This window comes from Lissotriton helveticus, chromosome 4_1, assembly GCF_964261635.1.
Source record: "Lissotriton helveticus chromosome 4_1, aLisHel1.1, whole genome shotgun sequence".
NCBI lineage: Eukaryota > Metazoa > Chordata > Amphibia > Caudata > Salamandridae > Lissotriton > Lissotriton helveticus.
The window spans coordinates 72,528,161-72,554,502 of record NC_136063.1 but is presented as its reverse complement, the minus strand read 5'-3'; the positions used below and the strand labels follow the sequence as shown (position 1 = coordinate 72,554,502).

Here is a 26,342-nt window from a genome sequence, read left to right as displayed (position 1 = left end):
TGATGAATTCTTTAAATTGATTTCCAGCGTATAACGGAACAATATCCCATCTAAAGCAGGGTTCAAGCCTTGAAGAGACTGTCGTAAGCAGATGTTGATGATGAACCCGCACTTAATGAGTATTTGGTGTTTGGGCGCAGGAAATTACTCCATGTCATGCAATGAAAGTGTCCGCATGTACCCGAAGGCGATCGGGGGTCGTGAAGTGAAGCTGTACATTGCTGAATAACGAAGAATTCACAGACCTCGCATAAGTCCTGCTCTTGTACCAAATGGAGGGTGCAAACCAGTTTCCGCTTTTGTGGCCAATCTGACCCCTAGCCGAAACAAGAGACACAAAGGAAGTTTAGAATATTTATTCAAACTATTGTGTTCTAAAATGCAGTATTTGTGCCACAAGTAGAAAATAAATCCATAATAAAAGTACTGTTAGCATGGTCAATAAACCATATAGCACAAAAGCCCTGTCACGTTAGAAGACAGAATATCCTAAACTCCACCCTCCCTTCTACTGAAGCTGAACGATTATATATCACAGATCTCTGGGATTAGAGGCAGACCCCGTACCTTTGCATACATAGGTGGATGTTCTACATATTTGTTGACTAAGCAGTCTTGCCCTAGAACCTTCGATTCATGTGTTTACATAAGCTCTTGTGCTCAGTTATATAAGACGTGTGCTCAGCAGCTGCCATCTCGTGCTGTATCTAGGGGCCAGTGCCTGACTAGAGAGAAAACAAGGGGCGTTGTTGTTTGACTTTGTCTGTGATGTTCAGACTAAATCCCAGGAAAAGAACAGAATACAAAAACACGTGCAGGTTGTTTGTGAAAGTACAGTGTGGTACAAAAGAAAGCGTGTTTATATAGTAAAGTGTGCAAAAGAAAATGCGGCCTAGAACTTGCACAATTAGGCTAATATAGGGAAGACTACAACGGGCCATGCAGGAAACACAAAAGGTGAATAGTCCTTTTTATTAGGATCGGGTTGCATTGCCCAAAAAGCAGCTTCCAGAGGGCACATTCCACTAGCTCCAAGGCTGCCACCACTTCAATGACTCGTGGAGCGTTTGTTCTTGACATCTGTCAGGCCTCACCGTGTGCATCAGTGCGCATGTTCATGAAGCACCACTGCCTTGACAGCTAGATGCAACGGGAAGGCATATTGCCTGTTGGGTCTTGCAGGACGTTTTAGTCTGAACCCACTCCACAGACCCCCCACTTTGGGTGGTACTGCCTTGGTATCTATTCAAAAGGTTAGGAATCTTCAGCAGTTAGTATCCATCAGAAGAGTGGAAAGGATGTGGCATTGCAGCTACGGCGGTCGGCCTCAAATCTGGGGAACCGGGTTTGAGTCTCGGCATCAACGCTCAACATCCTGTGATTCTGGGGAAATCACTTAGGACCCAATTCACAAAAGTAATCTGAGACAAAAATCCTAACTTTAAGTCTTTCGGTATTCACAGAAGGCATTTAGGAGTCCTAAAGTTCGGAGTCCTAACTTTACTACTCCTAAACTGAGAACAATCCTAACTTTAAAACTTTCGGTATTCACAAAAGGCATTTAGGAGTAGTAAAGTTAGGAATCCTAACTTTAGTATTCCTATGCCTTCTGTGACTACCGAAACTCATAAAGTTAGGATTTTGTTTCAGATTACTTTTGTGAATCGGACCCTTAATTTCCCCGTGCCTAACAAAAAGGAATGTGTCCGTCTGTAATGCAACTGCTGCTCATGTAAAGTGCTCTGAAACCTGCGGGTCAAGGTTGTGTTATATAAAACTCTGAAGGAAAAAACAAACAATTTACTTACTTTTAACGCTTTCTGGTGGTTACTCTAACCACAGATTCCTTAATGCCCTCCCACCTCCCTGTTCTATTGAGTGGTCTTGTTTTACCATCTAAATAGTCACAAATTAAAGATACGTACACTGATTTTTGATTCATCCAAGGGCGTGGAAAGAGTCAAGCACAGTGGAGGCACTTAGATGAGGCTGAGCTCGCTGACCTCTGTGGTGGAATAATGCCCATGGGGAGCCCTCCACCTAGCAACGTGAGGGAGCCCTCCACCTAGCAGCGTGATGGAGCCCTCCACCTAGCAACGTGAGGGAGCCCTCCACCTAGCAGCGTGAGGGAGCCCTCCACCTAGCAACGTGAGGGAGCCCTACACCTAGCAGCGTGAGGGAGCCCTCCACCTAGCAACGTGAGGGAGCCCTCCACCTAGCAGCGTGAGGGAGCCCTCCACCTAGCAACGTGAGGGAGCCCTCCACCTAGCAGCGTGAGGGAGCCCTCCACCTAGCAGCGTGAGGGAGCCCTCCACCTAGCAGCGTGAGGGAGCCCTCCACCTAGCAGCGTGAGGGAGCCCTCCACCTAGCAGCGTGAGGGAGCCCGCCACCTAGCAGCGTGAGGGAGCCCTCCACCTAGCAGAGTGAGGGAGCCCTCCACCTAGCATCGTGAGGGAGCCCTCCACCTAGCAGCGTGAGGGAGCCCTCCACCTAGCAGCGTGGGGGAGCCCTCCACCTAGCAACGTGAGGGAGCCCTCCACCTAGCAGCGTGAGGGAGCCTGCCACCTAGCAGCGTGAGGGAGCCTGCCACCTAGCAGCGTGAGGGAGCCCTCCACCTGGCAGCGTGAGGGAGCCCTCTACCTGGCAGCGTGAGGGAGCCCTCCACCTAGCAGCGTGAGGGAGCCCTCCACCTAGCAGCGTGAGGGAGCCCTCCACCTAGCAACGTGAGGGAGCCCTCCACCTAGCAGCGTGAGGGAGCCTGCCACCTAGCAGCGTGAGGGAGCCTGCCACCTAGCAGCGTGAGGGAGCCCTCCATCTAGCAGCGTGAGGGAGCCCTCTACCTAGCAGCGTGAGGGAGCCCTCCACCTAGCAGCGTGAGGGAGCCCTCCACCTAGCAGAGTGAGGGAGCCCTCCACCTAGCAGAGTGAGGGAGCCCTCCACCTAGCAACGTGAGGGAGCCCTCCACCTAGCAGCGTGAGGGAGCCCTCCACCTAGCAGCGTGAGGGAGCCCTCCACCTAGCAGCGTGAGGGAGCCCTCCACCTAGCAGCGTGAGGGAGCCCTCCACCTAGCAGAGTGAGGGAGCCCTCCACCTAGCAACGTGAGGGAGCCCTCCACCTAGCAGCCTGAGGGAGCCCTCCACCTAGCAGCGTGAGGGAGCCCTCCACCTAGCAGCGTGAGGGAGCCCTCCACCTAGCAGCGTGAGGGAGCCCTCCACCTAGCAGCGTGAGGGAGCCCTCCACCTAGCAGCGTGAGGGAGCCCTCCACCTAGCAGCGTGAGGGAGCCCTCCACCTAGCAGAGTGAGGGAGCCCTCCACCTAGCAACGTGAGGGAGCCCTCCACCTAGCAGCGTGAGGGAGCCCTCCACCTAGCAGCGTGAGGGAGCCCTCCACCTAGCATCGTGAGGGAGCCCTCCACCTAGCAGTGTGAGGGAGCCCTCCACCTAGCAACGTGAGAGAGCCCTCCCCTTGCAGCGTGAGGGAGCCCTCCACCTAACAGCGTGAGGGAGCCCTCCACCTAGCAGCGTGAGGAGCCCTCCACCTAGCAGCATGAGGGAGCCCTCCACCTAGCAGCGTCAGGGAGCCCTCCACAACAGCGTGAGGGAGCCCTCCACCTAGCAGCATGAGGGAGCCCTCCGCCTAGCAGCGTGAGGGAGCCCTCCACCTAGCAGCGTGAAGGAGCCCTCCACCTAGCAGCGTGAGGGAGCCCTCCACCTAGCAGCGCGAGGGAGCCCTCCACCTAGCAGCGTGAAGGAGCCCTCCACCTAGCAGCGTGAGGGAGCCTGCCACCTAGCAGCGCGAGGGAGCCCTCCACCTAGCAGCGTGAAGGAGCCTGCCACCTAGCAGCATGAGGGAGCCCTCCACCTAGCAGCGTCAGGGAGCCCTCCACAACAGCGTGAGGGAGCCCTCCACCTAGCAGCGTGAGGGAGCCTGCCACCTAGCAGCATGAGGGAGCCCTCCACCTAGCAGCGTGAGGGAGCCTGCCACCTAGCAGCATGAGGGAGCCCTCCACCTAGCAGCGTCAGGGAGCCCTCCACAACAGCGTGAGGGAGCCCTCCACCTAGCAGCATGAGGGAGCCCTCCACCTAGCAGCGTGAAGGAGCCCTCCACCTAGCAGTGCGAGGGAGCCCTCCACCTAGCAGCGTGAGGAGCCCTCCACCTAGCAGCATGAGGGAGCCCTCCACCTAGCAGCGTCAGGGAGCCCTCCACAACAGCGTGAGGGAGCCCTCCACCTAGCAGCATGAGGGAGCCCTCCGCCTAGCAGCGTGAGGGAGCCCTCCACCTAGCAGCGTGAAGGAGCCCTCCACCTAGCAGCGTGAGGGAGCCCTCCACCTAGCAGCGCGAGGGAGCCCTCCACCTAGCAGCGTGAAGGAGCCCTCCACCTAGCAGCGTGAGGGAGCCTGCCACCTAGCAGCGCGAGGGAGCCCTCCACCTAGCAGCGTGAAGGAGCCTGCCACCTAGCAGCATGAGGGAGCCCTCCACCTAGCAGCGTCAGGGAGCCCTCCACAACAGCGTGAGGGAGCCCTCCACCTAGCAGCGTGAGGGAGCCTGCCACCTAGCAGCATGAGGGAGCCCTCCACCTAGCAGCGTCAGGGAGCCCTCCACAACAGCGTGAGGGAGCCCTCCACCTAGCAGCATGAGGGAGCCCTCCGCCTAGCAGCGTGAAGGAGCCCTCCACCTAGCAGCGTGAGGGAGCCCTCCACCTAGCAGCATGAGGGAGCCCTCCGCCTAGCAGCGTGAAGGAGCCCTCCACCTAGTAGTGCGAGGGAGCCCTCCACCTAGCAGCGTGAGGGAGCCCTCCACCTAGCAGCGTGAGGGAGCCCTCCACCTAGCAGCGTGAGGGAGCCCGCCACCTAGCAGCGTGAAGGAGCCCTCCACCTAGCAGTGCGAGGGAGCCCTCCACCTAGCAGCGTGAGGAGCCCTCCACCTAGCAGCATGAGGGAGCCCTCCACCTAGCAGCGTCAGGGAGCCCTCCACAACAGCGTGAGGGAGCCCTCCACCTAGCAGCATGAGGGAGCCCTCCGCCTAGCAGCGTGAAGGAGCCCTCCACCTAGCAGCGTGAGGGAGCCCTCCACCTAGCAGCATGAGGGAGCCCTCCGCCTAGCAGCGTGAAGGAGCCCTCCACCTAGCAGCGTGAGGGAGCCCTCCACCTAGCAGAGTGAGGGAGCCCTCCACCTAGCATCGTGAGGGAGCCCTCTACCTAGCAGCGTGAGGGAGCCCTCCACCTAGCAGCGTGAGGGAGCCCTCCACCTAGCAGCGTGAGGGAGCCCTCCACCTAGCAGCGTGAAGGAGCCCTCCACCTAGCAGTGCGAGGGAGCCCTCCACCTAGCAGCGTGAGGAGCCCTCCACCTAGCAGCGTGAGGGAGCCCTCCACCTAGCAGCGTGAGGGAGCCCGCCACCTAGCAGCGTGAAGGAGCCCTCCACCTAGCAGTGCGAGGGAGCCCTCCACCTAGCAGCGTGAGGAGCCCTCCACCTAGCAGCGTGAGGGAGCCCTCCACCTAGCAGCGTGAGGGAGCCCTCCACCTAGCAGCGTGAGGGAGCCCGCCACCTAGCAGCATGAGGGAGCCCTCCGCCTAGCAGCGTGAAGGAGCCCTCCACCTAGCAGCGTGAGGGAGCCCTCCACCTAGCAGCATGAGGGAGCCCTCCGCCTAGCAGCGTGAAGGAGCCCTCCACCTAGCAGTGCGAGGGAGCCCTCTACCTAGCAGCGTGAGGGAGCCCTCCACCTAGCAGCGTGAGGGAGCCCTCCACCTAGCAGCGTGAGGGAGCCCGCCACCTAGCAGCGTGAAGGAGCCCTCCACCTAGCAGTGCGAGGGAGCCCTCCACCTAGCAGCGTGAGGAGCCCTCCACCTAGCAGCATGAGGGAGCCCTCCACCTAGCAGCGTCAGGGAGCCCTCCACAACAGCGTGAGGGAGCCCTTCACCTAGCAGCATGAGGGAGCCCTCCGCCTAGCAGCGTGAAGGAGCCCTCCACCTAGCAGCGTGAGGGAGCCCTCCACCTAGCAGCATGAGGGAGCCCTCCACCTAGCAGCGTCAGGGAGCCCTCCACAACAGCGTGAGGGAGCCCTCCACTTAGCAGCATGAGGGAGCCCTCCGCCTAGCAGCGTGAAGGAGCCCTCCACCTAGCAGCGTGAGGGAGCCCTCCACCTAGCAGCGTGAAGGAGCCCTCCACCTAGCAGTGCGAGGGAGCCCTCCACCTAGCAGCGTGAGGAGCCCTCCACCTAGCAGCGTGAGGGAGCCCTCCACCTAGCAGCGTGAGGGAGCCCTCCACCTAGCAGCGTGAGGGAGCCCGCCACCTAGCAGCATGAGGGAGCCCTCCGCCTAGCAGCGTGAAGGAGCCCTCCACCTAGCAGCGTGAGGGAGCCCTCCACCTAGCAGCATGAGGGAGCCCTCCGCCTAGCAGCGTGAAGGAGCCCTCCACCTAGCAGTGCGAGGGAGCCCTCTACCTAGCAGCGTGAGGGAGCCCTCCACCTAGCAGCGTGAGGGAGCCCTCCACCTAGCAGCGTGAGGGAGCCCGCCACCTAGCAGCGTGAAGGAGCCCTCCACCTAGCAGTGCGAGGGAGCCCTCCACCTAGCAGCGTGAGGAGCCCTCCACCTAGCAGCATGAGGGAGCCCTCCACCTAGCAGCGTCAGGGAGCCCTCCACCTAGCAGCATGAGGGAGCCCTCCGCCTAGCAGCGTGAGGGAGCCCTCCACAACAGCGTGAGGGAGCCCTCCACCTAGCAGCATGAGGGAGCCCTCCGCCTAGCAGCGTGAGGGAGCCTTCCACCTAGCAGCGTGAAGGAGCCCTCCACCTAGCAGCGTGAGGGAGCCCTCCACCTAGCAGCGTAAGGGAGCCCTACTATGAAAGCTTCCGGCTCTAGCCTGGCACCTGGGGATATTTCAAAGATGAGGAATCTCTGGTTAGATAGAGTATCCACCAGAAAGAGCGATTCCAAAGGTAAGTAACGTGTGCTTTTCCTTGCTCATGGCTGTTGCTGGCAATATTGTGGTCTAATGTTTAAATTCCTAGACAGGTCAGTCTGTTTTCTTGCAGCTACAATCTTTCCTTTAAAAATAGTTTTTTGTCGTTAATTTACTTTTCTTTGGAGCTTTTTCCTTGTCTGGTGTTGTGCTGAAAGATTTTAATTTTCTCTCCTTTTCTTGGCTAGTGATGCCAACTCCCGCTCGAGGATGCAGGCGCGGGATTGCAGCGGAGACGCAGAGTTCTGGCGCGCAATGGCGCATGTAGTTCCAGAGTCGCAGCTGAAGGTCTGGGATGCACTGGAGTCTGCAATGCTCAAGTACTAGTAAGTGCGCTGAACATTTGCTCAATCACGTAACATGTTAATCTTCTGTATTTTATTTAGGATATATACAATAATTCATTTTGTCGTAGAATTGTTTGACACCTGTGGTGTCACCCAAAAAAGTTATGGTTAAAATGTACTCACAGCGGAGACCTTCACATTAACCCCTTCAGCGCGGTGACAAAGCCAGCTCGTCATGGGCATTACCTGCGCTACGCGCGTGACGAGCTGGCTTTGTCACGTAACGCGGGTTTTTTAAAAATCCAGCGCTCAGCGGGAAAACCTGCTAGCGCGCATGAGGGCAGAATGTTCTAACAAATTAAACAAAGGGTTCTCGAGGCTCGAGGGGATATAAATCCCCTCGAGCTTCGAGAAGCCTTTGTAGAACATTGGAATGTTGCTCTGCGGGCCTTTACCGGCCCGTAGAAGCAGGGAGCACTCCATTGTCTGCAATGGAGCTCCCAACATTCCAATGTTCTAATACCTATTATTGCCTAACTACACATGTATGTTATGAATGGGTAAAAATGTCAAAATGTATATGTAGGCAATGTGAAATGTCCTTTATTTTACATATAGCATAGTATACCAACATCATACACACACTATTGAATGTAACCCCACAGGCACCACAAGCACAGCACCCACAACCACCGCCACCACCACACAATTAATTAATTTTTAAGTATCCATACAGGTGTGTACATTTTACCACAATAAGTTGTAAGATGAACACTTAAGCATGACACATAAAAAAATTGCATGTGAGAGCAATGTAAAAATATACAAGGCCAAAGCAAATGTTATCACACGATTCATTGTGGGACAAGTGACATGTGATACAGTGGGCTTACCGGCAAGTTGGCGGGTGGGAAAACCGTCAGAAAAGCAATGGTGGGACCAGATCCGCCAAGATCATAATCAGACCCTAAAGCTGCTGAGGCCCAGAGATGTCAACCTGAGGTAGAAGATCTAAAAAAAGTCTGGCGAAGATCTTCATCCTCTTCTGCAACACCATGAGCTCCTGCCAGCCCCAGAGCTAGGCCACACTGCATCCCCCTGGTGTGGGTGGAGCAGAGAATGAGGAGAAACCTGAAGAGGAGCTGGAAACTGTACCACATTGTCCTGGGAATGAAAGCTGCCGAGACTGTTGGTGGAGATATTGATATCATGGACACATTCTTTCATCTTCGTTCAGTTCTAGCAATTTCTTTCTCAGCTCCTGCAGTCCATGTTTTAAAGCTTATCACCTTAAGATACAGCTCTCAGCATTGCAACCCCAGCTTCTAAACACCTGTCCCAATTCCTGTCGTCTACACCCAGAAATGGTGTCTTCCTTAACCTCCATCAGGTGGGTGCCACAGACTAATATAGCAGAACTAGTCTAGAGGGAGCCATCATGCACCATACATCTCTGCACCAATGAATGCCTATACAGAAGCCTACCTGCCATAAACCCCAGAACTGAGGCTGACACCCCATTGAAGCAATAACTGGAGCAGCCCTGCCCCAGGACAACACTGGGTGGAATTTTGATTCAACACTCAATCAGAGCTTGAAAATGTAACCCTTGCTGCAGTCCATGCCTAAAAATAACACAGCAGAGCAGGAAAATCTCTCACAAAGTAGTGATTATGATTTATTTACTTATAATGTGACAAGTACTGACAAGCTGGACTTAATAATAATCCACATTTGTAAAGCGCACAATCACCCGTAAGGGTCTCTAGGCGCTGGGGGCCGTCGGGAAGATTAAGCGAGCTATTGCCCAGAGTCACATGGTGCTGGGCTAACCTGCCGCCGGAGCCGGGGATCGAACCGTGGTCCCCAGATTCCGGAGTCAGTCGCCCTGGCCGCGGCGCCACACCTCTCCCCTACTTGCAGCACGACTTCAAATGCTACATAAATCAAAGCTTAAAAAGCGATCGAGGGGGGTTGGGCTAAGGTACCAGTATGTAGTTAGTAACATGTTTGCTTTTCTTATTCACTAAAACGCAGTAAAGTTATTTTTTTAAAGATTAAAAAGAAAGGGTTTATTTATGTTTAGTCACTTTATATACCATAACTATGAAACAATTAGTCATGTTGCGCTTGTGGTAATTAACAATATTCACTAAAGCAATAACCCAGCAAGTTACACAATGAAAGATACGCTTAACACAACAAGAGCAGTGTAATTCCTAACATCATGAGAAAGTTTAGCTTCACCATCATGACTGATCGGAGCTGGTTCTCTGAAACCACTGAAAAAGGTTGTTTACTGGGTTCTTCCAATCTTTCACTTGAACATGGCAGGGTTTGCTAATGCTACAGAGTAAGTGCCAGTAACGCTAGGCATATCTAGCCTTTCCCAACCATTGCCCCCAAATCAGGAGCAGATTCAGAGCTGCACAGCCAGTGATCTCCAGAGCTCTTTATTTGAAAGGTGGGAAAAGCAGAGTGAAAAGGATTGTCTTAGTTCAGTCTAGTAGTGATGACTGAACTACCACTATCACATCTGCATAAATGGGAGAATTTTATGGAGCATTTAAAGATGGAGAAAAGATGACGTATCGTTTGGACCCCGTCGCTGAATCCATGGAGATAACAGCAGGTTCGCAACAGTGTCCTTTACCGAAATGTAACCCATCCAAAATAGTCATCAGGAAATCTGCACTATGTTTATAGACACTGAGACCTTCAGCTCTGTGGCATTGCCATTGACGATCAAGCTGTTTGCACTCATCTCGAGCTGCAGGCTCCCTAAATCAAGCTGCCAACTAATCCAGTGATCCAGCAGGTGCGCCTTTTCAGGAGGATCACTTCAACCATGTCAACTGTACTACCTCTGACAAATCCAGAAGGGTTGGTTCAGGGATAACTAGCCTCAATCAGCAATGGTTTGCAGGTCATTCCATGTGGAGAACATAAGTACGACTGACACACGCACACGCACACACACGGGCAATGGTAACAGTGACATTCAACAGGAAAAGAAAGCCAGCGGATTCTGCTTCTAAAGAAGAACTCCTAGTCAACAATCAAAAGGGAGAGCTGGAAGAAACAGCAAAGCCCACATGTCCAGGATCAGAAAATGGTCCAGTGTAAAATATGATAAGTTATGCAGCCACAGCAGGTGCGTCGCCATTAATCAGAGCCTGGCAGTGCCACTGGAATATTTTGCAGAAGAGGAAGCTTAATTTCCAGTTCCCTCTATAGAGACAGATGGCCCTGCTCCATGAACACCTCAGTTTAGATCATGACCCTGATGTTTGGTACTGAGAACCCCAGTACAGTGTTTGCTGTCCCAGAACCAGGGTTGACACAAATGGCCGCCAGAGTGGCAGCTTTGAGATCTGCCTTGCTGAGTGTCAGGCTTTGGGTTGCTGGTCCAGTTGATGCGTACACTAATGTCACGTGAGAACCATGCTCGTCCTGGGAAAGTACTGGTTTTAACTCTCTCAACAATCCAAAACGCTATAGACCAGATCAGTGGGCCAATAACAGCATTAAGAAAGGATTCTTCTGTCTTAAACAGACAAGACACAGGAATAGATCAGTTATAGTAATATCCCGATCTTTTTTATCTCACCTAAACAAAACCCAGACAGGATCAAGAGCCGGAGCAGCAGTAATATCCCAATCCTTCGATCTCACCGAGATAAGACCCTAGCGAGATCATTGAGGACCTTCGCAACACTAATATCCCGGCCCTTCTATCTCAAGAGACCCATGCAAGATCATTGAGGGCCTAAGCATCAGTAATATCCCGATCCTTCGTTCTCGCTGAGATAAAACCCTAGTGAGATCATTGAGGGCCTGAGCATCAATAATATCCTGATCCTTCGTTCTCGCTGAGATAAAACCCTAGCGAGGTCATGGAGAGCCTGAGAATCAATAATATCCCGATCCCTCGTTCTTGCTGAGATAAAACCCTAGCGAGGTAATGGAGGGCCTGAGCATCAATAATATCTTGATCCTTCTTCTTGCTGAGATAAAACCGTAGCGAGATCATTGAGGGCCTGAGCATCAATAATATTCCGATCCTTCGATCTCACCGAGATAAGACCCTAGCGAGATCATTGAGGACCTTAGCAACACTAATATCCCGGCCCTTCTATCTCAAGAGACCCATGCAAGATCATTGAGGGTCTCAGCATCAGTAATATCCCAATCCTTCGTTCTCGCTGAGATAAAACCTAGCGAGATCATTGAGGGCCTCAGCATCAATAATATCCCGATCCTTCGTTCTCGCTGAGATAAAACCTAGCGAGATCATTGAGGGCCTCAGCATCAATAATATCCCGATCCTTCGTTCTCGCTGAGATAAAACAAGAGCGAGGTCATGGAGGACATGAGCATCAATGATATCCGGATCCTTCGTTCTCGCAGATATAAAACCCTAGCGAGGTCATGGAGTGCCTGAGCATCAATAATATCCCGATCCTTTGTTCTCGCTGAGATAAAACCCTAGCGAGGTCATGGAGGGCCTGAGCATCAATAATATCCTGAATCCTTCGTTCTCGCTGAGATAAAACCCTAGCGAGGTTATTGAGGGCCTGAGCATCAATAATATCCCGATCCTTCGTTCCCGCCGAGCTAAGACCCTAATGAGATCAACCAGGGCCTGAGCTTCAGTAATATCCTGATCCTTCTACCTGAGTCAGGAAATATCCCAGGCAGAATCTGAGTGAACATTGACCTAGATTGGATGTTGGATTGTATCACGCTATCTGTTTTAATAACTTAGAGCTGCCGAGAATAACCCTTAATGGCTCAACTCACCCTCTCAAGAGAGAGGAGTCGTGGCACTCTTTCCCATTGCACTAGTGTCAGAGCTATTGGAAACCTTAGTAAAGTACAGATACTCACATGATATGTACTCAGAACCCACAGGAATTTCCGGAGCTGAAGAAAAGGCATCAGGTCGCCCCTTTCCCCTGCGTGTTAAATCCCACACTTATAAACATACAGAAAAACGAATTTTCTTTCATCTGTCTATGTTCATTGTAATAGTTGTACAACTCTCCCTATTCAAGATGGTGAAACTCTTGTATGCCCTTTTTGTTTTTGAAAGTGATGTCTTGTCGTCACGGGCACAGCTGGGGAATGAAACGGCAAACCTGGCGCAGCAGAACTCCGAACTCCGTGTTCTACTCCATCAATACCTCAACTCCAAGGTGAGACCAAGGCATTTCACTCCTGTGACACATACGATACTCTGAAACACCTCATTAAATTGTAATATCTGTTCCTAAATGGCAGTGAGTAGTCAGAATTAGTTTAGCCACTGCTAAAGAACAGATGAGAGCTTGAATGTTTGCAATTTAAAAGTGAGGTCTTGTATTTTCATGTGCACAATTACCTGTTCTAGAGGTTTAGGGGGGCTTGTGGGACCAAACTTTGTAGGATTGTTCCTGCTGATGTAACTGAACCTGAGTAGAATACCTATTTACTTTTCCTTTTAAGGCATAGTTCTCTGTATATTGTGTGCTGGCATTCCAAAACCTAAATTCAGGACCATTTGCATATGAAATCATGACCTTAAACAGAAATATGAACCTGTTATATAGAAGAACTGCATAACATGTCATTACAGAGCATTACCTTTACAGAGAAACCAACTAAAAAAAACATGACGGAGAAACACATTTACAGAGAAACCTTGACTACATGTAAAGTGATTAAAGAAGAATACTATTGCATGGAGACTGTTGCTAGAAAAGGCATTACAGAGAAATAGCTCGAGAGAATCTCTATAAGAAAAAATAATTGTAGACAAATACCTTTACATATACATTAGTACAAAGAAAAGCTTTACAAACAAATACATTTACAAATAAACCATGAAAAAACATTATTAAAAAAATCTTTACAGAGAACCCACGATTAGAAATTAATCAAATAGAAAGGCCTTTATAGAGAGATGACTACAAGAAAACAATCTAGAGAACTACATTTACAGATAAACTACAAGAAGAAAAAACATTATAAGAAATACCTCTAGAGAGAAATCAATGTAATTACAGAGAGATGCCTTTACAGACAAACTACTTATATAAACAACTATTGCAAAATACCTTTACAAATGAACTACATGGAAAAATACAGCAAAACTACTTTGTAAAGCAATTACTACAAGAAATGTTGTTACAGATAAATTCCTTGACAGAGACCACTGTAAGCACATTAATTACAGACAAATTCCTTTCCAGATAATCACTGTAAGAAAAAACATTACAGAGAAACCAATACCTGTCGCCCTAAGTGTACTGTATGCCCAGACATGAGACCTGTGCTCACTGTGCCACTGGAACCAAGTTATTTGTGATTGACGAGCCCCAATCAGGACAAAACAGGTGTTGGGTTGCTTGTGTTCTGGTTCAGAGAAGACCCAGTTTAGCAGACCAGGCTGAACTGTTCCTTTTGCAAGAGGTTCAACACTAATTTGCATATGGCTGGGCCCAAACTGAGGTTGCATGATGAGCATAAATTGATGGACTGGAGTGCAGCCCGAGCGATTGCCAGTGGCTGGGATTATTTCAAGGATTCCATCCATCACCTTGTTGTTGCAGTTGAGTTCAACATGCCATCAGTGGAAGGCGACCATTGGGCTAGCTGGAGGGATCCGCATTATCTTAGAAGCCAAGCAGCGCAGGGACAGGGAGGGATGGCCTTAGAGCCATTCTTATGCCAGTGTTTTTTATTTGCGATTTTACTACATTAGGATCATGTTTATCCGGTTTTGTATCTCCCAGTCCAGTGTCCTTGCTGGTGCCAGTGCTACACCAGGAGTTAGTAAAAGGCAAAGCATGCCCTTGGAGTGCACTTTATGGGCCTGCTAATGGGATACTTACAGAGATTATAAATATTTACCAAACTCTCCTTTACTCAGCACACATTCAGTTTTAAGACACTTGAAGGTTTTCCTGGTATTTTATTTAGGCACTTTGCCCAATTTTGATATCCCAGTTGTGTCCCATTTCTTAAAGCCTTCTAACCAAGAGACTTCCTCTCGTCAGTTCGCAGTCCGCAGAAGAGTTCGCCTTGATTTACTGGTCTCTGCACCCAATGAGATTGGTAGTCTGTTTCTACATCTCAACAGCCAAGCTAGTGTTGTGGACATTGAGGTTCCAGCTTTACACCACCCATATTCAGTCGCCCAGTCAATTACTTTATTCATAAGTAAATTCTAAATTCATGTTATAAATTACAGGCAAAAATTCATAGTAAATTGTCTTATCAAATATTGATGGAGAAAAATAGAGGTATTAAAATACACACCGTAAAGAAAAACATTAAAATACAATACAATTTCCTAACTACCATGGAATTTTGTATAAAATGTAAGCCTGCAAAGGAAGTGATAAATCCTTAACCCCTTCGACGCTCATGACGAGCCCAGCTCGTCATGGAGTTTCCATTGACTTCAATGGAAATTACATTCAAAGCCATAAAACACCTTAGCATCCAAGTGGTTAAGACCCTATTTGTAACTTCTAATGCCTTCTGATCGAAAATGCAGGAGTAAAAACCTTAGGTGTGCTGACATATATAGTGTACAAAGTAACATAAAGTGCACAGTGCTTTGAGCAGAAATATTTTCACACAAGCATTTTGGAAGTTTGGAAAACAAGCGGCCCTGTTGTGGGGAAGCCACCAGAAAATGCACGATGCCTAATCGATGACGAGTGAGACCAAATCTATGCTGGGGTGGGCAGGTCCAAGTTAAGTGCAGTTCCATTCTTAGAGTAGTGATAAATGCATTATGATGTATGTTCGTCTTCATAAACTCTGACTGCAATTTTCTAACGTTATACCTAAAATCGAAGAATTGGTTGTAAAAATTACCTTTAGGACTAGCAATAACAGAGCCCGGGGTACTAAAATATTCTGTGACTCCTCCGTTGTTAAAGATGTGTTTCACATAATAAAGCAATGGTATCCTATCGATATTTTCAAGGGAATGCAACACTTCAGAATAAGCCTGGAAAAGGATGTCTTAGGTGCATAACAGATCTTAAGCCAAATTAATAAACGGGCAATTTTCATGGTGTCCTCAATATTACTCAACCCTTGTTCGTTATGGCAAATGTGGGTTGCGGTGCGCATAGGTACTGAAAAAGGCCTACTTAAAAAGCTATTTTGAATCCTCTGTATTTTATCTGAATTTGTATGTCCCAAGACTCCTGCCCCCATAAGTGCCCATTGGGATACTTTTGAATTTGTATAATAGCAACATTTCCTTTATAGGTTTATGGCCAAGTTTTGTAGCAAACTTAAGTATTGCATAGATTGCGCGTTCAAGCCATTGAGAGCTCTGATTTATTAGAAACCCCCATCTCATATCAGAGTCAAAGGCGACACCTAAATAATTAAAAGTATTCATCTTAACAAATGTGTTCCCATTTACGGTGTGTACACCCGTGTTTTTGTATTTTTTGGGATTTAGGGATAACAAGGGTACCCCGTTACGCGAACCTGGGGTTGTAGTATATGTAAACAGAACAATGGTTCGGGGTTGGCCTAATTAGGTCCAAAAACAAGAAAGAAGTTATTTTGTCTAGAAACTAAATCAATAGGGAGCAGAGCATGTAGGGCAGCATGTGTAGTTTTAATTATAATCAGCAGATTTGAATTACATAGATACGTTCAGGTGCTCACATGAGTGACAAGGTGTGTAACGTGACTGAGTGAAAGTGAAAATACACGAAATATCACATGGACAACAAAACTAAATCCACAAAACTATATACAATGAGGGGATTTTCATTGGGGGGCTCGACGATGTTTCGATCTTAATTGAATCAAGATCATCATCAGGACAGGGTGAGCAGTCTGAAACTAGAGTAAAAGTAAGCTTAGATTAGCACTGCGCCCTACTGGATGTTTGGTTAATACAGTGCCTCTGTGCTCCCAGTGTCAGGATAATAACAGTTGACATGCATGCTGTATTGTGGACTATTAATTGCTAAATAGTCCCGAGTGGTGGTAAACCAGAGAATTACAGTTGCGGCATGCATGGGCGCTTGGGGCATTAACCCCTTCCATGCTGATGACGGCCCCCAGCCGTCATGCACTACAGTGCCCGTGTGCTGATGACAGCTGGGGGCCGTCATGACCGCACCCGCGCTGAAATCTTCAGCACAGGAGCAGAATCGGCCCAGCATGGAAGGGGTTAATCATTTATAGTGTAAACATCGCACTAGGCGCCAGGTTGCGTAACTGCACTTACTATTTTAGAGAAGCAGGTGAATGCAAAGTCCTCTCAGTTGGTTTCAAGGGGTTCAATGTCTCGATGGCCTGGTTATTGCAGCGCTCGAAGTGGGGGAGGATCTGGGATAAGCAAGGGAAAAGGGATGGTCAGGCCCACTTGGCTATAGCTAAGACAGTCTAATCTGGGTATTAATGGTTTAATTTAGTCTCTTACTTGCTAGTTACTTGGGGAAGGGGATCCTCGTATTTACCAAATTCATATAGCGCAAAAAAGACCCAAAATGGTATCTGAGTTTACATAGGAACAGTTTCTACTGCCTGCGAACAGTTTACAAAAGAACAGTCACACAGGTTTTAGTGCATAAGAACAGTTTTCAAAGTTCCACATGTTAACCATGGTATGACTGGGCAGGAGCCCCCTCTCCTATGAGTAGGTGTACACCAAAGATGCACCCCAGATCATCAGAGTAACACAAACACATAAGGAGCGCAATCTGGAGGGGCACAGAGGAGGCTCCCTGCAGAGAGAAACCCCAGGTTTAGGGTGAAAGATGAACAGAATGGCCTACTGGCTCCTCTGTCTGTCCTGCGTGTGGACCTTTGTCCATATACCACATTTGGCGTATTGGGCCCAGCCCTGTAGGCCTCATCAGAAGTGCTGTCCGTCTGTCGGGGTTGGAGTACGGAAGGACTTGAAGATCAGAGGCAGTCCTGTGCCCTGCATCTCCTAAAGAAGTCTTGCAAACAGGGACTGAAGGGGTTAAGCGTGTGCATGCTCGAAGATAAGTTGAATGTCAGGTGAGACAGAGGTATTAACATCTTTGGAAGCATAAACACGCCCAAGTATTAAGCGCAGCCCTTGCATGGAGTACATGCCAGCTCCATCAGGTGCACTGGAGACAAACACGGGGAAGTATGCATTGCTTGAAATGAGGAAGCATAAGTGAAGCCCGAGACCTTGTAGTGCCTGAGTGCACAAGCCTGGAACAAAAATGTGCCCGCTGCCTGAGTCTTGTGCTACTTCATGGCAATCCTCTCATTTGACTTCCTGTACTTCCCAAACTCAGTCTTCTATGGTACGATCCGGGCGTTGACGTCTTAAAGAGACTTTAAATGTTTTTTTCTTGTCTTCTACTTTTCAGATTAATTCAGAGCTGGAGGTTCCCCCCACTCGAGTGTTGAAGATGGAATCATCCCAGTCTTGAGGGTCTCTGTCTGAAGGTGCATCGATATCCACCATCCCCCCTCTCCAACGATCTTCGTCCAGGATCTGCAGATGAACTCACCCAGCCTTCAGGGTCGCCGTCAGCAGGTGCATCGATATCCACCATTCCCCCCTCTACAAAGATCCCACCTATCCAGGAGCTGCAGATGGACTCGCCCCAGCCTTCAGGGTCACTGTTGGTCATTGAATCAATACCCACAATTCCCCCCTTTTCAAAGATCCCAGATCCCACTGCGCTGTTTAGGTGTTGCAGATGGACTCGCCCCAGCCCTTGGGGTCGCCGTCAGAAGGTCCATGGATATCCTGGTCCTTCTCCATATACTCCTACTTGACTTCCATGGTGTATCCAGCACTCCCTAATAACTCATGTTTATAGCAGATACTATAACCCAGTGGCCTTTTGACTTTTATAGACTCCCACATAATCATTACTGGAACCTGGGGACCCCCAATGAATCATTATTGGAATCCGGGGAATCCCTCTAAGTAATTACTGGAAGCTGGGAACCCCGGCCTATGCATTGTCGATGATTTGAAACACAAAACTAAACATAAAAATACACAATACATAAGTAACGAAATATTTACTTTACTTCACTAAATGCTAGAAAAATCAAATTTTTAATTTTAATGGGAAAAATGCAGCTCCCCTAAACTCCATTTAGGGCTCACAGTGTCCATTCTATAATCTGTTTGATGCACTTGCACTGCTCCCACGATTTAATCTGAGCATACTAACTTTTTTAAGCTTTAATTTCAAATTCCTTCACATTTACAGAACATTTTATAATTTTTATCATTATATTTTGCTTCTTTAGTTTTTATATGCCATTGATCTGTTAATATAATTAAATTTTATAAGCAGTTGCGGATCCCCTAGGTAGGCGTCCGTAGACCACAGGTTAAGAACCACTGCTCTAAACTATCTGTGAATCAGCTTTTCTACCTGTTCGCGTACCGTGCCCCAACGCCTGCAAGTGCCTGGTCTACGTTGGAAAAACGAATACACTAGCAGGTGTAACCGCCAAGGACCCAAATGCGCTTTGGTCTCAGGTTAATAAAGTGTGTTTTATGCTTGAGATGTACTTTCATCCTTCCTAATGAATCATGTTTATACGAGATACTGTCTGTAATCCCTTCCTTGAATCTGTTCTCTTCCTTCTCATGTACCTTGCTCTGGCGCCAGAAAGGGCCGGCCGGGCCAATGAGGTAAAAAAGAATGAATGATCAAGTGTAACCGCCAAGGACCTAAGATTGTTCTGTCCCACTGGAATAAACTTTGTTAAGGTCTATATTGTGCTGGAGATGTAAAGCTAATAAAGAAATTTACAACAAAAAAAAAAAAACTTTGTTAAGGTCTAATCCACCTTGGTGTTGGGTGTTTCAGAAAAATCTCACAAATACTGCTTTTCTTTATGAGTCTTTATTGATTTCCTCATTACCAGTTGCTTAATAGTCTTCAAAATGTTCACTTCACCAGGGTAGGTTTAATTGTATGCATTCCATTCTCTATTGTGTAGCTTAAAAATCACAACATTTTCAATTTTGTATTTTGTTAATTCAAATACAAGTACAAATGACATGCAGTTGGTTAAATTGTGATCCATGCCATAACACATATGATGTAAGATAGCAGTCTCTTAATTTTCACCAAGAAACTTTATTTACATTCCCTTGAGCAAGAGTCCTTTTAAAATCTTTATATTTATCACTTGATAATAAAGGAAAATGTATATAGTAAATTGTCAGCTCCTTGTAAACAATCTTAATTACTAAATAATCCTATTCAGTTGTATTGCCATTATTTACAACTGAAGAATGTTGATTGTTCTCTTTCCATTACTTTGTCTAGAATCTTTCATTTCTATATCAACATATATTTTTTTTATATTGTCAACCAACCAACATTCACATTTAAAACCCAATAACAGAATCTCAATAACCTTAATCAACATATAATCCTTTGCCTGATGAGCTTGATAAGGGATCTCCAGAAACATTCCAAAATATCTCCCACTATTTTGGATTTCATATGATTGAATCTTTCCCACAAATACATATCCTTATTTCTAATTCTCTTATCCCACATGCATAGTATAACAGTGTGCTTTCGGGGAAGGATAGTTCCAAACAAAGACATGTACTTGTAGAAAAGATTGAATTATATCAAATCCAAAATAATTTTATGTAAAGTGATTGAAGGATTGTATATTTTGGAGCTGTTTATCTAGATAGTAATACTATTGAGGTATTATAGCAAAAGAGTTGGTTTATTGAGCTCAAGGAGGGGTGTGCACTAAAGTAAATTAATACACGATGAAACCTACATGTATACATTTACTCTTACACTTTGTAGTAAATTTACTACTTTTGACTATACACCATGTACAAGTGTACAATTACTGTCAAGTGTAGCCTTGCATGTCTCCACCGCCTGAATTCAGGAGGTGGAGAAACATTTACGTTTCTAAACTTAGTACTAGTAACTTCTCACACAAAAGTGGAGATCTTGCCACCAGGGCAGAGATCGCCCTATTGTAAAGTATTGCAAAAAATATTAAAGTATATTCAACTTTTAAAAAAAATATCAAAAATAATTTGCTTTTATTTAATTTAGAACAAAGTTAAAACATGCATCAGCACTATTAATCAAATTTTGCTATGAGCATGAACTTAATTTAAATATATTTTAATACAATTATTTGTGAAAGAGTTATTATTTTTAAAAATCCTGCCAAAGGTTTATTTTATTTATTGTCTACTAAAAATTACAAGATTTATTTATAGAGTTAATTTATATGAAGTTAGTTATTTACAAAAAAGTTACGGAGTAAAAACGAATTCGCTGGTGTGGCGCAAAAGGTGCAGCTCCACGCGAGTGCCCAGGCGTTCCTTAGTAAATCTAGGCCTACATATGTCAAATACTTGCTTTCCAAACATTTAGGAATGTGGAAATTAAATATATACGAGTGCAGCTCGACATACTTTGCTTCACTATTTTTAGTATTAAATAATTAATATTGATTTGCACAGGTATCAGCGTAGACTTCTTAGGTTCTCACTCCAGATGTTACCTTTCTTTCCAGCAGGAATGAGAACACATATCTGAGTAATCTGATTTCAGCTTCTGATTTGACCCGTTCTACAAATGTCTCTCCCTATCTTAGCTATTAATATATCCTTCTGCGATCCTTCTGAATCGAAATAATTAACTAACCTATCCACCACTTAAATCACCTTCATATTTCACTATACTAATTCACCACTATTCCTTTATGGGTTCCGGAGTAGCGTGCTACTCCCCGAAAAAGTGCTTTGACACCTCGTCCGGGGTAGGAAGCGCTATATAAATGCAACTTCAATACAATACAATAATAGGGCACCCCTGTTGAGTAAAATGTAGTCTGTTCCGGAGGGTTTAGTAACTTTGCCCGCCAGCCTACATGTTTTACGTCAGCCAAGGAATCGAAGGGGGTGGGGGTGGCTTCCTTGCAGGCATAAACCCATTTACGGAGCAGGACATCTGGGCCAGGAGCGCAGAGCTCTCCGCAGCCGTAAATCCACTCACGGGGAGTAAACGTGCGCTCTGCAAGGCACGGTCTGCCTCGACACACCGGGAATGCCACAGATTTGTGCAATTGTGGGCACCTCCCAAGCCCCCAATGCTCTTAAACATACTCCTTCCCATGTAAATGTAAAAGTAAAATGTAAATGTGTTTGTATTTATATAGCGCACTTCTATCCAGAGGTCTCGTAGCGCTGTATTCATACCGCTGTGGAGCCCATCCTGGCTTTCCTGTGAAATGTCCATTCCTGGGCACGCCCAAGGTGAAGCCAGGCATCCAAGCGCTGCTGGGGCCGTTGTGGAGATTAAGCAAGCTGATAGAGATCGCAGGTCACCCGACCAACAATTTTACCATATATGTATCTGGCCCATAAACTTTAATTCACCATATACATTAATCAGGTGACCTTACAACTCCACTACCAGTAACCCTGATTCCTTCCTATTTATTTCTAGTGTACCCGACTTACCATTCCACCGTTACGGGTACCTATGACCACAATGGATCAGGGAGCTAGCTGTGAAAGAAGGCAGGCAAAATACAAAACCCAACTTATATTCCTTTGCATTAAATGATCACAGACAACTGGGAAGTTTTAAAAGTTTTATCTAGAAATCAGATTCGGAAATCATCAAGTTTACAGTCAGAAGGCAATCGATAGTCAAGATAACGAAAAGAACATAACCATAGAGAAAAAGTGTCAGGGCAACCATTTGTGAATCTAATATGAGATGAGAACAGGGAATATGCTAAGCAGATTTCAGGGATGGAACTCCAGAATGGATAACTATGAGTGGACAGGATTTATACACATACTAAATTTTACTACTGGAAAACTACTTCAAGGGTTGGATAATAGTTTGCAGATCCTATACCTCTATAGGAAGGGGAAACAATGGAACACGCTATAATTCTATCGACATTACTCTAGTAAACATGAGTAAAGGGAAAACTTATAAAAAACCACATCTATATCTCATAAACAGTATGGAGAGTTGTGCTTAAAGGAAGGGTAACATAGGAACATGCTAGAGAACCATAGCAGTAACGTAGGAGCTTTCATTCAGTAGTTTTGCGAAAAGCATGGAAAATGAACATATGCAAAGGTATGTCTTTATTAAAGCAAAGGCAGGAAAAATAGAAAGGTGCAGTATAGAGTTCTCAGCACTATATATATAAATGTAAATGTAAATGTATAGGCATTTATATAGCGCACTACTTACCCGTAGGGTCCCAAGGCGCTTCGACCGCTGCGAAACCCTTCCTGGCTTCCCTGAGAGATGGTCCCTTAATGGGTATCTCCAGGGTGAGACCAGGCATCCCCGGCGGTCTGGTGGGGCCGTTAGTGAAGATGAGGCAAGCTAATGCCCAGAGTTGCCGAGTGTGAACGCTGATCAGAGTGGGCACCGAGGCGAGAGAATTATCGAGTCCGCTGACCCTGGTCCAGAAACCTGCCGCGCCGGGAATCGAACCCTGGTCCCAGGCCGTCCTCTGCTCTCGGGTCTGCCGCCTCTAACCAGTGAGCCACACTACTTCACACTACTATATATATTTACCTAGAATGGTGTGGAGACCAACCCTGGCCACGGATCAGTCAAGGACAGGAAATACCCCAAGGAAGGACAGTCATCAATGGGACAGCAGGTGCAGAATGGACACCCCGGGACAGGACAGGAAAACCAGATCAGGATCAGGACAGGACCACCAAGGAACGACCAGCACCCGCAGTTTGGAAGCAACGCCTGCGCTCCACCCTCTCTGTAGCTATCAGTCAGAACCCCGATTGGGTTAGCGAATTCCCCAGCAAAGTGCTTCGCCAGCACTTAAGGTTCAGTAAAACCTCCAGAGTCTATGGTATATTTCGGACAGAGTGCTCCGCAGCACCTCTGTATCAGTCACCTATTGAGTGCGTTGGGTCAGTGACAGGTCAGCTATTCAGACAAGTCGGACAATTTCCCTAGCTAAACCTAGGCTAGATATACTGTTTTCGGGTCAGTGTACCACCCCCCAAATGTTGCAAGTGTCAGAATCCCCAATTTCGATTGCTCCTCAAGTAGGATAGGTTAACACACCAATCAGAACAAGCTTCTACAAGCCTAAATTAACATTTTATGGAGCCGCCTAGCTGGTTTGGGGTTCCCATGAGAGATTTGACAGAATACAATAGAAAATAACAATTGTTGCGAGTTAGGAACTGTTCAGCTCCATCCCTCTGGGTCAGAGGTTGTGCTCACAGGAGCATCTTGACTGTGACTGCCAGCTGGCGGAGTTCCACTGCTCAAGGTTGCCTTCTCCCTGGCTGCGCGACATGCGCAGTAGGGACTTTCAAGATGGTTCACGTCTCACTCAGACCCCCAATATCGCGGTACATGAAAAGTAAGCTAGAACAAATTAAAAACAGAGAAATAAATGATTACACTGTATACCATGATTAGCTACTCTATACCCCTTACTTTATAATATACTAATGCGTGTATGATTAGTGCAAACAGAAAATAACACGAAAGCATCTGCGCAAGCTTCACCACGCCAGGACACAGACAGCCATCTCAGAAGCAAGTACGCAGGCGCAAAGATTCCCACCAGAACTGCAACTACGTCACGTCACGTGAGTGTGACTAACGCATGCGCAGAAGAAAACCCGACAAGCAGCGGCCATTTTAGGAACAAAGGTTATGGAGTTAGTAAAACACATAGGCAAGCGTCGCTAGGACACCCCAAGTGTAAAATAAAAGGGAAATTAGTAAGACATACAGGTTGAGTTACATTATTATGTGTTATTCGAGGTTCATGAAGTCAAGCAAGTCGCGTAATATGCGAAATCTTGCTTCATCAATCCCCTCTTTGATGATATTTACTATCATCACAAACTAATGGAATCAGATGCCAACTTTTTCTCACACTTTGTTCATCTCAATCTCCTCCAGCATTCGATTCAATTTCTCTTTCACATCTTGGTTAGGGTGAGAATTTTTCACCCTTTTGTAAATTTGATTATTCAGTTCTTCCAATTCTAGTTTATCCACACTCCTTTTCACACCTCTCTTATTTACAGCGTACTTTTTGGTGTGTTTGCGACATTTGCAACAGACAAATATAAGGAATATGATGACACCTATTATGGCAATTGGCATCAGTACTTTATTTTTTTTTGAAAATTTGTTTATTTGCATATCAAGTAGAGCATTGATGTGTTACAGTCTACATAAAAGCAATCTCATAATGGCATGCTCCTTGCGGTACAGTAATAACAGTTGTAGTGTAAATTTTCAATTTTGTTGCATCGTAGTTAACTCAACAGAACCCCCATGAACCTTCCACCCACCACCCCTAGTGTACCCACCCTTGGCACTCATACTTTGTAATTGCAGTTATCAAGTGGTATTTGGCTGCTCCCATATATAGCTCCTTCCTAATACATTGTCCTATACAATCAGCCAGAAATATAAACAACAAAATGCATGGGTTTCCCCGTTGTCACGTTTCAAGGTGCACCAGTCAGTATCGTGGCAAGTTGTGGTGCAAAGAGGGTGGTTCACAGGTCAAGCTGCAGATAACGAGACATTAGATCCCTCCTCCCCTGCCGCCTCAAAGGCTCCTAGTATGGTGAACCAGTCCAGCGATATCAGTGTCTTCCTGTGGCCCCTACGTTCCTCGCGCTGTAGTGCCTCTCCCTCCGCCCTGCCCCACCGTATAACCTCCGCTTTCCACATGTCAGGGTCCAGTGGTTTGGGCGATTTCCATCGCATGGTTATCGCGCGTTTCGCAAGTAGCATGGCCATATCAGTGAAGCGTGTCGGCACATTTCTTTTACGCGCGCCTGGCCCCAGCCCTAGTATTGTGTATTCTAAGGTGCGGGGTAATAAGGAAGTTCCTGCTCTGGTAAGTGAGTCATGTATGTTTGTCCAATAATAGCCTAATTTCGGGCAGTCCCATAGCATGTGTATTAATGAAGCATCATCTGCCCTGCATCTGGGGCAGGTGTCAGCAGCGTCAGGGAACATAGCACGTATACGGCGTGGCGTGAGGTAAGCCCGATGCAGGACCATCAGTTGAATGAACTTAAACTTCGGGCTTCTAGCCACTCTTTTGGGAAATTGCAGGATTCGCTCCCATTCTTTCTCCTCAAGTGGTCGTCCTATATCGCCTTCCCATTTGACCTTAAGAGGCAGTAAGGAGGACGCTCTACCGGTTCTGATTCCCGCAGTAAGCCATCTGGTCAGGTGGCTTCCCGCTCCCATGAGGTATTGCATCGACAGTAGTGGGTTTGTGGGCGGCTCTACGCCCTCTCCAGCCCACTTTTCCGTCACATAGTGACGTATACTAGCATGTAGGAGGAACGAGCCTCCTGGGACGTTATGTGTGGCCCTGAAGTCCTCAAAGGACAACATGCGTCCATCTGCGAATAGGTCTCCAATGTGCATGACCCCTGCGTCATGCCATGGGGCTAGCTTGTGAGTTGTGAGCGGTCCCAACTCCAGTGGGATACCAAGTAGTGGGGTCGTAGGGGCGTATGAAGTCGTGGGGGATGTGTATTTCACTGCTTTCCGCCAATATTGAATGGCAAGGCGGAGAAGAGGGGGAGCGTCCCCAGGTAGCTCCGAACGGGGCAGAAGTAAGACATGGAGTTTCCCCTTGGACCGGTCTTCCTCCGTCATGTCAATCTCATGGAGGTTCCTGCCCGCCAGCCAGTAAGCCAGCCATTGTAACTGACAGGCGTAGTTATAGGCCCTGAAGTCCGGTGCTCTCATGCCCCCAGCCCCAGAGGTAAGTTGTAATTTAGCCAGGCCGATGCGTCTCCGCCCCGACCCCCATATAAGCTCCGTTAGTAATGTGTCTAGTGCCTTGAAAGTTGAGGCTGGAATCAGGAATGGCAGGTTAGTGAAATAGTAAATGAGTCGGGGAAGCACCACCATCTTGGAGACTGCCACTCTACCTGCGACTGACAGCGGCAGAGACAGCCAGAATTGTACCTGTGATTTGAGTGCTCTCATCGCCCTGCCCAAATTGCCTTCTATCATTTCCTCCGCTCCTCTGTAGATTTGGATCCCGAGGTAGCGGAAAGTGGTGTCCGC

The 26,342-nt window shown here is 47.4% G+C and overlaps 1 protein-coding gene across 1 annotated transcript in view; it reads left to right on the top strand.

Moving 5' to 3' along the window:
* Positions 1-19,047, top strand: part of LOC144826959 (dynein regulatory complex protein 1-like) — a 125,484-nt gene extending 106,437 nt beyond the window's left edge. Inside the window, exons 15-17 of the mRNA XM_078685420.1 lie at positions 7,144-7,281; positions 12,338-12,440; positions 17,619-19,047. Coding sequence (XP_078541546.1) covers positions 7,144-7,281; positions 12,338-12,440; positions 17,619-17,681 — 304 coding nt within the window. The 3' untranslated portion in view covers positions 17,682-19,047. The remainder of the gene's footprint in view (positions 1-7,143; positions 7,282-12,337; positions 12,441-17,618) is intronic.
* The last annotated feature ends 7,295 nt before the right edge of the window (positions 19,048-26,342 follow it).